The following is a 13,380-nucleotide window of genomic DNA, read 5'->3' on the forward strand; positions in this document are numbered from 1 at the left end:
TTGATATCAAAATGGTATTTTGTGACAGGATCTCCTTTCCCTCCTCACTCCATCACAGGATCTCACAGCCCTGCACCTCAATAAAGGCATGCAGACTCCAGGTAACTTGACCCCAGGTGCCCCTTTGGTGACTGGGCTCCCTGCAGTTCACCTGCAGCTCTGGGCTATGGTCACTGGCCCTCGGGCAGGCATTCCGGAGAGTCAGAGAAAGCAGGAATGTGAGGAAGCACTGACCTCATAGATGAAGTACACTTTGGCTCCTACGTATATTCCCATGCGCACGACAGCGCGGACAGCAGCATTCATACCTGCAAAAGGAATGGGACAGTGTTATGGATAGGACAGGGGCTGCTCCAGTGCTGGCCCCTAACTCTCTGTAACCGAGGCTCATCTGGCAATCTCTGTGACCTGAGGTGGAGATGGAAAATAGATTTTTTCATGACCAGTTACAAGTGCTAAAAATATATTCGTCAATTGCCTTAGATACAAGTCATGCAATTTTATCAAAAGAGAAATCAAACTCAACCAGTGTACTATAAATAATACCCAATCAAGAAAAAACTGAGCACAGCACTGTGAAGCCATGCACAGCCTCTGCAGTGCGGGTGTGATCCTGGCCAGCCGGCGAGAATCCCACATGGCGCAGCAGACCTCTCCTGTTGCGCTCGCTGCTCCCCTCAGCAGTGTATTTTGGTTCTTTGCCTGTTCTGCTCCCCGCTCTGTCTCTGGTGAATCCTCTCACCCTCCCGTGCCTCTGGCCTGTACCCCAGCTCTTGTATAAAAATAAATAAATCTTTAAAAAAATATATATATATATTCGTCAATTGCCTTAGATACAAGTCACGCAATTTTATCAAGAGAAATTAAACCCAACCAGTGTACTATAAATAATACCCAATCAAGAAAAAACTGGGACATTTTCCCTAGAGGGCTTTACTTAAAATAAATTAAATGTAAGTCTGTCACACGACATTTTGCTCTCCAGTGAAGGTGCATTTCCGAGAAGCCATCTGTGCCATAGAACCATCGTTCAGACCCCAGTGAACAGGTCAAGATTTAACATCTGCAGAGTCCTGTGTCTTCGCTGGTCTTAGTGGACCAGCCAAGGCCCATCAGGAGAGCAGAGAAAAGGACAGAGGCCTTTTCTTTAGAAATGATTTTGTCCAAATCCTGTGGTGACCAGCATGTAGGCTTCCAGCCAAACACCTCCTGGACGCCAACAGCTGCAACTCACCTTTCTGTAAATTTAAATTTCAGAAACAAAGGTCAGGGATAAAGATCCTGGAGTGGGTAGAGCATAGATACTGCTGGTAAATAAACAACTAAAAGGTAATGTGACTTTCTGGGACTGTATTTAACAGACAAGGAAATAATTTATATACATTTGCATGGCAAACCAGCCCAGGGATGGTTAAAAATTTTCTAATTATGCTGAGCCAGAACCTTAGGGCTGTTCCCTTCTGAAAAGTGACACTTGAAAAAAGTTGGGGTATCTTTAAAATAAATCCATGCTTAATATATATCTCACATCTATGAATAAAATATATACCTAATATCTGTATATGTGGAGATGATAGATGTTACTGGTCTCATTATTCATGTTTAAATCTAGTTTATCACCCAACAATTTTTTTTTTAAAAGATTTATTTATTTATTTTTACAAGCACTGGGTACAGTCAGAAGCGCGGGAGGGTGAGAGAATTCACCAGAGCCAGAGGGGAGAGCAGAGCAGGCAGTGAAGTACACTGCTGAGGGGAGCAGCGGGCATGGCAGGAGAGGTCTGCACGTCATGTGGGACCCTCGCTCAGTGGCCCGGGATCAAACCGGCGCCGCAAAGGCTGTGGGCAGCTTCGCAACCCAGTGCTCAACCACTGCGCCTCTGGGGAGGCCCCACCCAACAAATCTTAATGACCTCCTGATCAATTAGTGCTTGTCTCTCAAAGTGCATTAAGTATTTTACCCTCATTATCATCACCTCTTCGTGTGTTCTTGACCTCACTAAATGTCAGAACTTTCGTCTTTCTCTCAAGTTGGTTACTGCCAATCTTCTTGATAGCTCCTGTCCACAAAATGTCTTCTCCCAACATTTCCTCTTGAACCCCACTGTCTCCCACAAACATTATCCACAATAAGCCAGGATATTAAAAGTTTTTTCCTCCTTTCTTTGTTATTGTACCAGTAATTTATAAATACATCTTTTCCTGTTAAAAGAACCTTTAAAATTCTGTAAAAGGGAAAACTGTGGAGATAGTAAACAGATTAGCGATTGCTAGGAGTTGGGATGAGGAATGAATAAGAAGAGCACCAGGATTTTTAGGGCAGGGAAATCACTCTGGATGGTATTATCATGGTGGATACCTGCTCATTATACATTTGTATAAACCCATAGAAGGCACAGCAGCAAGAACCCTTCTGTAAACCCTGGGTTTGAGGTATGTATGAGGCATTGGTGTAGGATCAATGATAACAAATGTATCATCTGGTGTGGAGTGTTAATTGGGGAAGGCTGTGCCTGGGGAGCGTGGTAAGGGCAGGGGGTATGTAGGGAATCTCTATGGCTTCCCCTCATGTTTTGCTGTGAACTGCTCTAAAATAGAAGGTCTTAAAGAATTCCAAGAGGGGCAGGAGGCCCACTGGACAGTGGTGGAGAATTGTTGGGACTTGGTGGCGGGTGTGAGGCGGTAACGCACATTTGCAGAGGTGTGAACCATAAGTGTACCCCTAAGTACTGCAAACCAACATTATATTACCCCAATAAACATAACTTAAAAAACTGCCAGATAAAAGATACCCCAAAACTCTCCTTCCCCTGTCCTTCCCTTGGGAGATAGCCGCATAAGGTCTCAAAAAGAAAAAAAAAAAAAAACTAATTTGAGGCTGACATCCATCACTGTCATTGAGCCCTAAGTAGCCACAAGCCCTTTTTACTGAGGTGTTTTCTGTGTTAGTATCAACATTCTTTCCCTAAAACATGAAAACAGCCACCTTCTTCCCGTGGATTCTCCAGAGCCTGGCAGGTAAAACTGACCTCTCTGGGAAAGATCTCCCTACCTGCTGGCTTCCACCTGGATGCTCACCCTTGGACAGCAGGAGCCACAGCTCTCAGGCCTGAGCACAGCTCCCAGGAGCTCCCCATGACTACGGGGCCACGTCCCAATGTGGGAGCCCAGCACCCTCTCAGGCACCAGGACAACACTCCACCAATTCCTGGCAGCAAAGGGCTGCCCTGCCCCTCATGAACACATGCGGCGCTTTATCACACTCGTGTTTTATCTCACACACCTGTGGCATTTTACCCCACCTGTGTGCTGTGCTGACACCTGCACTGTCAGGTGTGCGCCATAGCCTCGATCCTTGGACCCTAACTGATAGAAGCGCAGTTCCTTACGGTTACTCCTCACAACTTCCATGTGTCTAGGACTTTATTCTATGAACACTGTCACTGATAAATTAATCACCAAACAATTTAGCAGCAGCACTTTACCACTTGGTGAGAGGAACGATTAATGCCCTCAACCTCCCTGCACTGCCCCCTTCGAAGATCTCATTTGCAGAGTTGTTTCTTTATTATAAAGGTGTGATAAAGGACACATTTTAGAAAGAGGTAAAAAATGAGAGAAGGAATGAAATTGTGACGAGTAGGACAGGATCCAGAGGTGATCCCAGGAGACCCCAAGTGGAATAAATCTGACCCTAACTAGAACCTCTGTCCCAAGAGGTCTGAACAAGTTCACATCAGCCCATGGTCTGCCTCTGGGGTGGGCCACTATCACCCACACTGGCATTCCCACTAACCTGCACCAGGCTGTGCAGGGTGACTCCCAAAGTCCTGGGGTACCCAGGAAGGCAGGAGCTTGAGCATCTACATCTCTACCAAGCTCAGTGCATCCTGAGATCCAGTGCACCCGACCCCATAGGGCCTCCGCTCAACTGCTGACTGGTGATTTAGTTATGGCTGCTCTTTTCCTGGGACACAGTGGTCCTGATTGGGGCCTGGAGGGGAGGTGGCTGGCATCTTGCCACTGTGGGGCCTGAGCACTGGGTGGATCCCGCAGCAAGCCCGCCAGGTCCCGAGACTCCTGGGAGGGCAGCAGTCCAGCTCCAAGAGATAAACTGATTAGTCAAAGGCAACAAACTCGGCAAATGGCCAGGCTGAAATGAAAACCTCAGTTTTCTTTTTAACTCTAAAAGACATCTGTTCCAGTTCCCTCTATCACAATACCTGAGGAGAATCACCAAAGGGAACTTAAGAAAAAGTGTCAGGTAGGCCCAAATTCCTATTTAATTCCTTGGGCTTGTAACCCCCTGCTTGCTTTTGTGTGCAAGAGGCCCTGCCACTGCTGGGCCAGCCAGGCAGGAGGGAGCCTGTGAGAAAGGGAGCCTGGAGGACAAAAGCAAGGAAAATAGAGCCTATATCCTTGCAGGGCCTCCTTTTCACTCACAGGGAACACGGCCTGGGTCTCTCAGCCCTGGGCGTGGGCCTGCCTGTGGGTTTGTTGGTGCTCTCTCTGTCCCTGGCTCAGTGCCTCTACTAGAAGACGACAGGGCGGTTTCTGCCTTTTCCCCTGCCAGAGCTGCTGTTTTACTAACCTCCTCAGGCACAGCAGATTCTTCCCTTTTGCTTTTGTGTTATTAGCCCGACCCGGAAATAAAACAACTCTCAGAATAATTTCTGTCAGAAAATATCCTCCTGCTTACAAGCAAGGATCTTAGTAGCTGGAAATCTCTCCATTATTTGTAAGAATCTAAACCCCTGTCCTGAGGGAAATTAGATCTGTAAGAGAAATAGAAATAAACACACCTTGAAGCCACTAGGGAGGTGCTAAGTGGGAAAGTGTGATAATTACTGTAAATGTATTAGGAAGAATATATTCTAAATTGCTTTCTTGACATTGCACCTGAATAGCTTCTTACTAAATTACCAAGCAGGTAAGGTAATTATTACCATAATTTCTTCCTTGATGTCAGGGTGTGGGTAGGAACTTCCTGTTTCCAAATGCTTCCTGAGATCCAGTTCTGATAAAATTTATACTTTGACTAATTTGTAAGAAATAGGACTATGCTGACTCTAATAAAATAATTGGGTTCATTACACTTCCTATGTGGTAAACCTCCTTACTGAATCCTTTTGGGTCTCCTGGAGCCATTTTCCCTGTATAGTTCTCAGCAGTCATAACCATTCCTGACTTTTCCATAATTAAACTCCTTTTTGAAAAATAAACTCAGACTATTCCATCCTCTTACTCATTTTTCCCTAAGTCGATGGAGTTTTCATCTGAATCCTAAAGTGTGGCCTGAAATAATAATCACCACTGTGATAAGAAAAAGTGAAAGGAGTTTCATTTTCAGAATCAAAGGAGGATGAGCCCAAGGGATAGTAACAAAGTTTCTGGTCAGCTGTACCTTTCCTGAGATAGGTAACAGCTTGTATTTTTAAAAGGTGGGCAGAGAACAATGGAAAAATGACATTAATTATTCTACAACAAAGTATTTGTTTTAGCTTGGTATCTGGCAATCACTGAACATTCTGAGGTGAGATTCCTGAGGATCATACATTTTTTAGGGGGTTGTCATCTCTATGAGCTGATGCAATCTATGTGTGAGAAATGCAACAAATATGTGTCATAAAATATTAATCTTAAGGATCTTTTTCTTAAAGGATTTTTTTTTTTTGTGGACATGTAGGTCTGGTCAAACATTGTTTATCTTTTTGAGGGTGACAGCACAGTGTGGAGCTTGTAGTAATGGTATACTTGGTCGCTGGGGCACAGGTCCAGGGTGTCTTCACATTCGAATTACTGCTTTGCTATGACTGAGTCAGGTCTCTGCAGCTCTCTCTATGCCTTAGACTGATTTTCCGCAACTGTCTTCCACAAAAGCAAAATGTTAGCATATGTCAGAAAACACACTGAAAATATCTAATCTTGCTGGTGCTACTAAAATTCTCCATAAAACTTCCTGTTTAATCATTTAGGCATGGGAGGGGAACTATCCTAGGAGAACGTACTTCAATGCTGACATCCCTGTGAAACAAAGCTATTAAGTGGGAGCTTTCCTGACTCTTGCACTATCCAAATCACCCAACTTTGTGGTAAAAGTCAGTTTATAAGGGGGTTCTCACTCATTTACTCATTCATGCATCCATTTATGAGTACAGTACTCATCCATTTATTGAGTACTCTTTTCCAGGGCTGATTTGTTGACAATCAGGGGGACGCCCTGGCCATGGTGGGACCCAGTAGCAGAAAGGGACAAGTGCTAGTGGAAGATTAAGTAGAGCACGGGACGTGGAGAGGGGCTGCAGTAGGTGGGTACTATGGAGCTAAGCCAATCTACTTGAGAAGTGCTATTCAAGACAAAATGAGAGAAGGTGACGATGGAGGCCAGCCAAGGGAACATCTGGACGAGGACACTCCAGGGTCACCAGGGAGGGTGCCTGACACATGCTTGCATCCAGAGTCAGACGCAGACACCAGAACACAGCTGTCCCCTTCATGTCACTCAAACTTCATCATCAACATTCAGCGTGGATCCCTAAACAGGAGCGACACTAAGCCCCTGGAGTCCCACTGTGTGCTACCATGGTTATTGGCAACAAGAGGCTTGTCTACACTGAGATGTACCATGTCAGATACACACTGGATTTCAAAGACAGCCTGGAAAAAGTGTGAAATATCTTATTAATCATCTTTATAATGATGGTGTATTGAAATATGCTTAAAATTAATTTCACCTGTTCCTCTTATTTATTTTTTTAATGGGGTGACTAGATAGTTTAAAGTTGCCTATCTAGTGGGGATTCCCCCTGCTCCCTCTTTTCTATTCGACAGCATGTTTGAATCTACTCCTTGCATCTCTCCACACACTCCTTGTATCTCTCTCATTAAAGGGGCTGGATGTTCCATTCCAGACACCTAATGCAGTTATTTCCTGTTTCATGATGCATTTCCCATCATTCACTAGCATCAGCACTAGATAAAGAATATCTTCCCTACTTACCTGTCTCCACCTCTGCTCCCACACCCTTCCTTTTTTCATGCAGCACAGAAGAGTGTTACCTGAGGTCAAACTGTCCACTTACAAATCCATCCCATGCCTCTCAGCCCCCTCCATGGTGGCATCCTGCCTTGTGCTCAGCTCCACACCTGCAACCCTCCACCTATGACCAGTCCTGCTCCCCAAGATCCCCTAAGCACGGTATTCTCTCCCCTCTGCACGCTGTTCTTATCAGAGGCAGCCAGTCCTTCACATGGCTTCCAGGAGACACAGCTAAATCAAAGTCCTCACTACCTGACCCTGCCCCAGCCTCACCCATCTCCACCCTGACTGCTTCCTCCCAGCCTCTGCCAACCTCCTATCTGCTTACACCTTTCTGTAGCTCACACCTTGTAGGCCAGGTGGAAAGCCCTGGACCCTTGGCTGCCCCAGATCCTCTGGGAAACAGATTCCTTCTGGAAACAGCACCTTGTGATTTGTATGACAGCCCGCGCCATCATGGTGGTATGACTCTCTGAGGGAGAGGGCCCCTCCTCCTGACGAGATCATGACTTCCACAGGGGTGGCCACTGCTAGCCTGCAGATGATTAAATAAAAAGGGCAGCAACTCTGGTTTCCTGTTAGAAACCAGAGCTGAAAAAAATCAGGAGGAAAGGCTGCAGGAGGCTACCCTGCGCCAGCCTAGTAACCACTTTCTTGTCAAATGCATTTTCTGATCAGCTCCCTGATGTACATAACTTTATATCAATCATTCTACATTAATCTTCCTGTCAAGATCTTCATCAAGGTTGAGAAACAACAAGGTCATATGAAACTGCTGGCATGTCTGAACTGGCAGGGTCTCAGCACCCGTAACCTTGACTCACGTGTGATCCCAGCCCCACCTGAGAGACCAGCAGCACCCAGGGCAAATCTCAGGGCTCCCCTAGACCCACGAAGTCTTGGTTTGGTCTCAGCCAGCCCTGCAGCGAGAGGGGGATGCTGTTCTGGGCCCCAGGGGCAGTGGGGCTGGTGACTTTCTCATCAGGGCAGCCACCTTTTTACTTTTGCTCCAGTTCCTCTGCCTGGAGATAGTGATTAAAGAGAAGGGTGGGAGGGAGGAAGCAGACAAGATGGAAGGACCCACTTTCTTCATTTTGCAGGTGAAACCCGGAAACCCTGTCCCCCTACCATGGAGAACAGGACCTGGAAGGATCTATAAATACCTCTTGCTGCTCAGCACACAGCTCTGCCATGCATTTGCTACTGTCTTCTGTCCTGACAGGCACAATTACTGTAATTCCCTAGACTAACTACAAGGTGGAGAAGACAAGGAGAATAAAGAAGGGGGGCTGGGCAACGGGACCTCCTAGCAGATACTTCCATGTCAAATAAAAATATATCTCTATGCAAAGTTCCTTAAAAGAGTAACAACTACTTTTTTTTTTTTTAAGCATAGGACCATCTGTTCTTTATCCAAAGACACCTTTTCAACTTAATTACAATATGGATGACACTGCTGTGCTCCTGTTTGCCTTTTCCAGGTTCCTCTCCTATCTTCTTAATTGTATTTGTAATTGCTACTCATGGCCCTCAGTTGGTAGAGAGTATTTAAATAGCCCCAAATTCCTGGGTAAAAGGTCTGAGTCCTATATAAAAGCTTTTGGTTTTCTGTAACCAAAGGGAAAGCATGCTATTCTGGAAAGATCACAAAAAATGCCCAGCTGTTAAGCGTCAACTGAATGAGTGACACATTTTATTTGCATTCCCAGGATGCACTGTTCTCAATTTCCTTTTGCACAGGTCAGCAGGGCTTAGCAAGAGGCATAAATATCTCCACATATTGCTCTGTGGACAACAGAGTATTTTCCATTAGGCTTACATTTTCCACGAGGCTTAAATTCATTGAATGATATGAGAGAGGACAGCTAGAAGTGTCAGTCATTTGCCATTTTGTGAAAGGAAGTGGTCCATGATTCCTTAGAGAGATTTCAGGAATTTCCACAAATAGTTTACTTCCACTGATGGTTGAGGGCCTGGAAAGGCTATGCTGTGTACTAGGCACCAAAACGTACTGGTTAATGTTCACAGGTCTCTACTCCCACGTGGCCTGGTCCTATCACTTACCAGGATCCTGTCTCAGAGGATTATTCCTGTAAATAATGATAAGATTATTTTTCTGTAAATAATGATAAGTAGGGTTTCCTTTGTGGTAGGCAAGAAGGTTCACTCCGCGTAAGGATGCCCTTGATTCCTCAGCCTTCTCGGCTGCACCAGGCCTCCCACAGCCCACATTCTGTGTCCAAGACCATGAGTCACTTTTGGCGTGTGAGACAATATTGTGTGGGGGTGGACTCTCAGGGAATCTATCCATCCAGGTTTGTGGAATTTGTTTTAGTGAAAAAAATCAGTTAAAATTTGCAGACGTCTATTCCTTGTGACAATGAAAAATACCCAAAGAATCAGAAAAATAATTAGCCTCAGAAAGGCTCTTCCTTAGAGACAGGGTTGGTGGAGTCAGAATATAGATGGGGGACGTTCTGGTTTTTAAAAGCAATCATATAAATTCCATTGGGAAAACAGAATATCGCTTTGGTATCGAGCGGCGCAAGGCTTCAGCTGCCCTCTGTTTGGGAAAAGAAATTTTCTGTAATTGTGAGTATTTTGAGGTCTGCTCACCTTTGAGCCATAACTAGACTTTATAACCTTGGCTAAAAGAACATGGTCTACTGGTAAGTATTTGGGATCAAGAACAAAATAACTTGGTTTAAATGTTGCAACTGCCACAGAGTAGAACCTTAACCTAGTCACTTTTGATCTCTTTTTGAGTCTTTCTACCCACCTTCAATAATAAAGAAATATGAATGTTGGAGTTGAAAAATTAGACCTGAGATAAGAACTGTGAATCTCTCAGAGCCTAAAATGCACCTGAAGAACAGAAGCTAGAATCATCTCAACATGGAGTTTTATCAGACTCTTACATCTGATTAGAAAAATACCCTTGAAGTGGAACTTGAATATATTCACCTGGCTCACTAGCTTACCAGCACAATTCTTCTATCGTAGGGAAAATGCAGCACTGACATAAATTAGAATCAAGATAAAATAGCAAAGAATGAGAGTGCAACCAATAATGTGTTGAGAATAACCTCTGCTAGGGGTCTGTAAACTAGCTACCACTAATCCCAGACTCTTGGAACACATCTCAGGGCCGACTTTCTCAGAAAGAAAGGCATCCAGACGCTCCATCAACAGGGAGCAGGATCAAAACAGATCGTGCTTGGCATGAATTCCAAGAAAACACCAGACCAGCGGCCTGAGTTCTGTCTGGGGATATTCCCACACAACCAGCCATGTGGGCTTTCCGGTCACAGCCCAAATGGGCAGCTGAGAGCAGGAAACGCTCACAGGTGCACCTGCTGAGACCAGCATCTCCCACTCACCTGGCAGATACCGACCATGGCAATTCTCAGATGATAATCCTCAGAAAAAGAATCTCAAAAGGATCCTTTTCCACTGTGGAGAAGAATGTGGACTTACCGCCTTCTGTATTTATGACAGCTCACAGGTGGCAGGGCCAGCGTAGGTAACAGACAAGACTGATTCTGTCTATTGCACCACCAGGTAGTTAAGCAAACTTTTGGACAAAGACTCAAAAAAAAAAAAAATGACCCACAAACATTTTGTCAACAGACACAGCACCTTCATTCTAAATAACCTTGAAACTCTGACCTTGAAGTCTGTGGCCAAAGAGATCAGTTCCTCTTCCTGTGTTAACGGCTCACTGTCTTTGGAGCCCCAGCATAAGGTTCACTCTAAGATGCTTCCTAAATTGCGTGCCTCATGTTCTGGGAGGCAAATGCTTCTGAAGCCATGTGACAGGGAAGCCACTCTCAGCTTCATGGAGACCCCTACTGTTCCTAGAGCACCTCAGGGCCAAGTCATCTATCTCAAGCCTCTATTTCCCCAACCCCAGTCTTTGCCATATCACTTTTTTACCCGGCCCCCCTGCAACGTTTATGCTGGGAATCACTTCACTATTACACCAAATGAGAACATCCCTGCTTCCTTCGGACACCTCTGACCTGTGGAGTCAAGGCCGGTTGACTGTCCTCTCAGCCAATTCACGTCTTTATTAGGCTTTGCAAGGGACCCAGGCTAGGGGACTCTGTGAGCCAAAGGGGCGCATGTCCCCACGGCTGTTGCCCACATGTAGCAGGTGCCTAAGGCCCAGAGCACCAAGCAGGACCTGCAGGCAGCGACGGGCCAGGCATCACGTAGGCAGGCGGGGCGGCCCCAGAGCCCCGACCCGCCACACCCGCGCCGGCCCCGCCCTTCCCGGCTCAAGGGCGAGGGGAAGGTCAGCCCGCAGGGTGGGCTGAGGGCCAGAGTGCCAGATGCATTCCCCGAGCATCTCTCCATCGTGCGCAGCCTTGAAACATACGAAAAGAAAGCATCAGGGACTCTGAGCTGATCTGGAGTGCGGGAGTGCAAGGAACAGGGGAAATGAAAACCAAAACCCAGCTCTGGGACTGTTTTAAGCCGGCGTGATCCTTCAGCTCCAGAGGCGCATTAGCCAGGAAGGCACAGACGTCTGCCTTCTAGCGATTGTTTCTGCATTACCCAAGCTTTCACCTGGCCCCAGAAACCCCACGGTCTAAGATATCCTGCGTTCCCACCACCAGTAGAACAGCCATGTCGCGGATCCCACAGCCCTCACCCCGGCCCTAAATTTAAATATCCTCTTCGTGAGTCTACAGGATCTGGGGTTGGGGTCTCACCCCCACCCTTCCCCGAAATCAGCCTCCACATTGCGTGGTGGTGGTGGCGTGTGTGTGTGTGTGTGTGTGTGTGTGTTGGGGGTGGTGGTGGTGCCTGGAATCGTGTCTCGAGAGCTGTGGCATCCCCGGAGTTCCCGCCTCGCTTCCCGGCCCTCCCCATCCAGGGAGGCCGGCAAGAAGGGCCTAAAGATCCATTTTAGTTTTCAGTTTTGTCACCAGCCGGAAGCTAACTGGAGATCAGAGCCGCACAAGCCCTTCTGAAAAATCACCCAGCGGAAACACGAGGACGTGCGGGGCCAGAGGGGCAACCCCCGCAGGACCCCAACGCGCCCGCTACGGCCCGCAATGCAGCAGCCGCGGGCCCCAGCCTGCGCCGCGCCCGGGGCGCGAGTGCGCGGGGGGCGCGCCGGGAACCCGGCCGTTTTCCTCCCGCAGAGAGTGGGGCGGCGGGAAGACCAAGCTTAAGGAGGGGCGTCCGACCCCATCCTGTGACTCAGGGAGGAATGATATTCGAGGGATTCCGGGTGACTCCCGCGCCAGTTCCAATTTAAAAAACAAACGTGGAGATGAAAAAATTATTTGAGCTTCCTGATAAAGGATCCTACAGCCACTTCCCTTGCTCCTCTCTGCCCGCACAGTGGCCACTTCAGAGGTTGCACCCACGCGCCCGCAGCCCGGAAGGCACCCCTGCGGCTCCTGCACCGGGGCTTCCCTCCCCTGGGTCTATCCCTGGCACTCCCTATTTGTTTCGCCCTGCTCCCCTCGCCCCCACCCCGGCGCTAATCCCCGCTAATCCTCGCCCCCACCCCTGCTAATCCCCGGTACCCCCATCAATTGTCTACCCTTGCCCTGTTCCCCATCCCCTCTCCCTGTGCCCCACATCCTTTTTCCTTGTGGCCCGCATCCTTCGTCCTTCTATTGCCATTCCCACTCCTAGGTGCCCCCATCTCTTCTTCCAGGTGTCCCCATCTCTTCCTGCAGGTGTCCCCACCTCTTCTTTCGGATCCCACCATCCCTTTTCCTCCGCCTCCCTCTCTTTCCTCCCCAGCCCCCACCCGCCTCGCCCCGCAACCCTCTCGCCTCCGGGTTGGGCTAGGCGGTCGCTCACCCTGGGCATCCCCGCCGCTGGTCAGCACTCCGATGGCCTTGCCAGCCCCGGAGAGCTGCTCCAGGAACCTTCGGAGGGAGACTTTGCGGCTCGAGTCCTCGTCGTCCATGGCTAGGAGGCCTGGAGACAGCGACGCGCCGGGTGCTCAGCGGGCAGTGCGCCCCGCCCGCGCCGCGGTTCCTTGGAACCGCCGCCCCGCCCGCTGCGCCCGCGGGCCAATGGGCAGAGAGGGGCGGGTCGCGTGCGCCCGGAGTGGCCCACTGGGGAAGCGCCTTGGGAGGGGGTGCAAGGTGGTTGGGTGTATAGCAGGTGGAGGATCACGAACCGGCGCCGACTGAGCACCACAGGTGGGTGGGAGTAGCGCAGACGCTGAGCGCCACAGGTGGGCAGCGGGGGAGCATCGTTAGGGGCACGTATCCCAGAGGGCAGGGAAAGCACCACAGGTGGGGGGAGGAAAACAAGAAAGGGATGCGGCTAGTGGGGAGGGGTACCCTAGGTGGGTGGGACCATGGCAG

General features: G+C 48.3%; 1 protein-coding gene across 3 annotated transcripts in view; it reads right to left on the reverse strand.

The window, feature by feature from the left end:
• Window positions 1-12,974, reverse strand: part of PFKP (phosphofructokinase, platelet) — a gene marked incomplete at its 5' end in the record, with an annotated part of 53,811 nt that extends 40,837 nt beyond the window's left edge. For all 3 annotated transcript variants that reach the window (XM_084253295.1, XM_084253294.1, XM_084253293.1), the window contains 2 exons: window positions 235-308; window positions 12,866-12,974. In XM_084253295.1, coding sequence (XP_084109421.1) covers window positions 235-308; window positions 12,866-12,974 — 183 coding nt within the window. The remainder of the gene's footprint in view (window positions 1-234; window positions 309-12,865) is intronic.
• Window positions 12,975-13,380: the final 406 nt, after the last annotated feature.

This window comes from Talpa europaea (assembly GCF_964194135.1).
Source record: "Talpa europaea genome assembly, chromosome: 14".
Classification (NCBI taxonomy): Eukaryota; Metazoa; Chordata; class Mammalia; order Eulipotyphla; family Talpidae; genus Talpa; species Talpa europaea.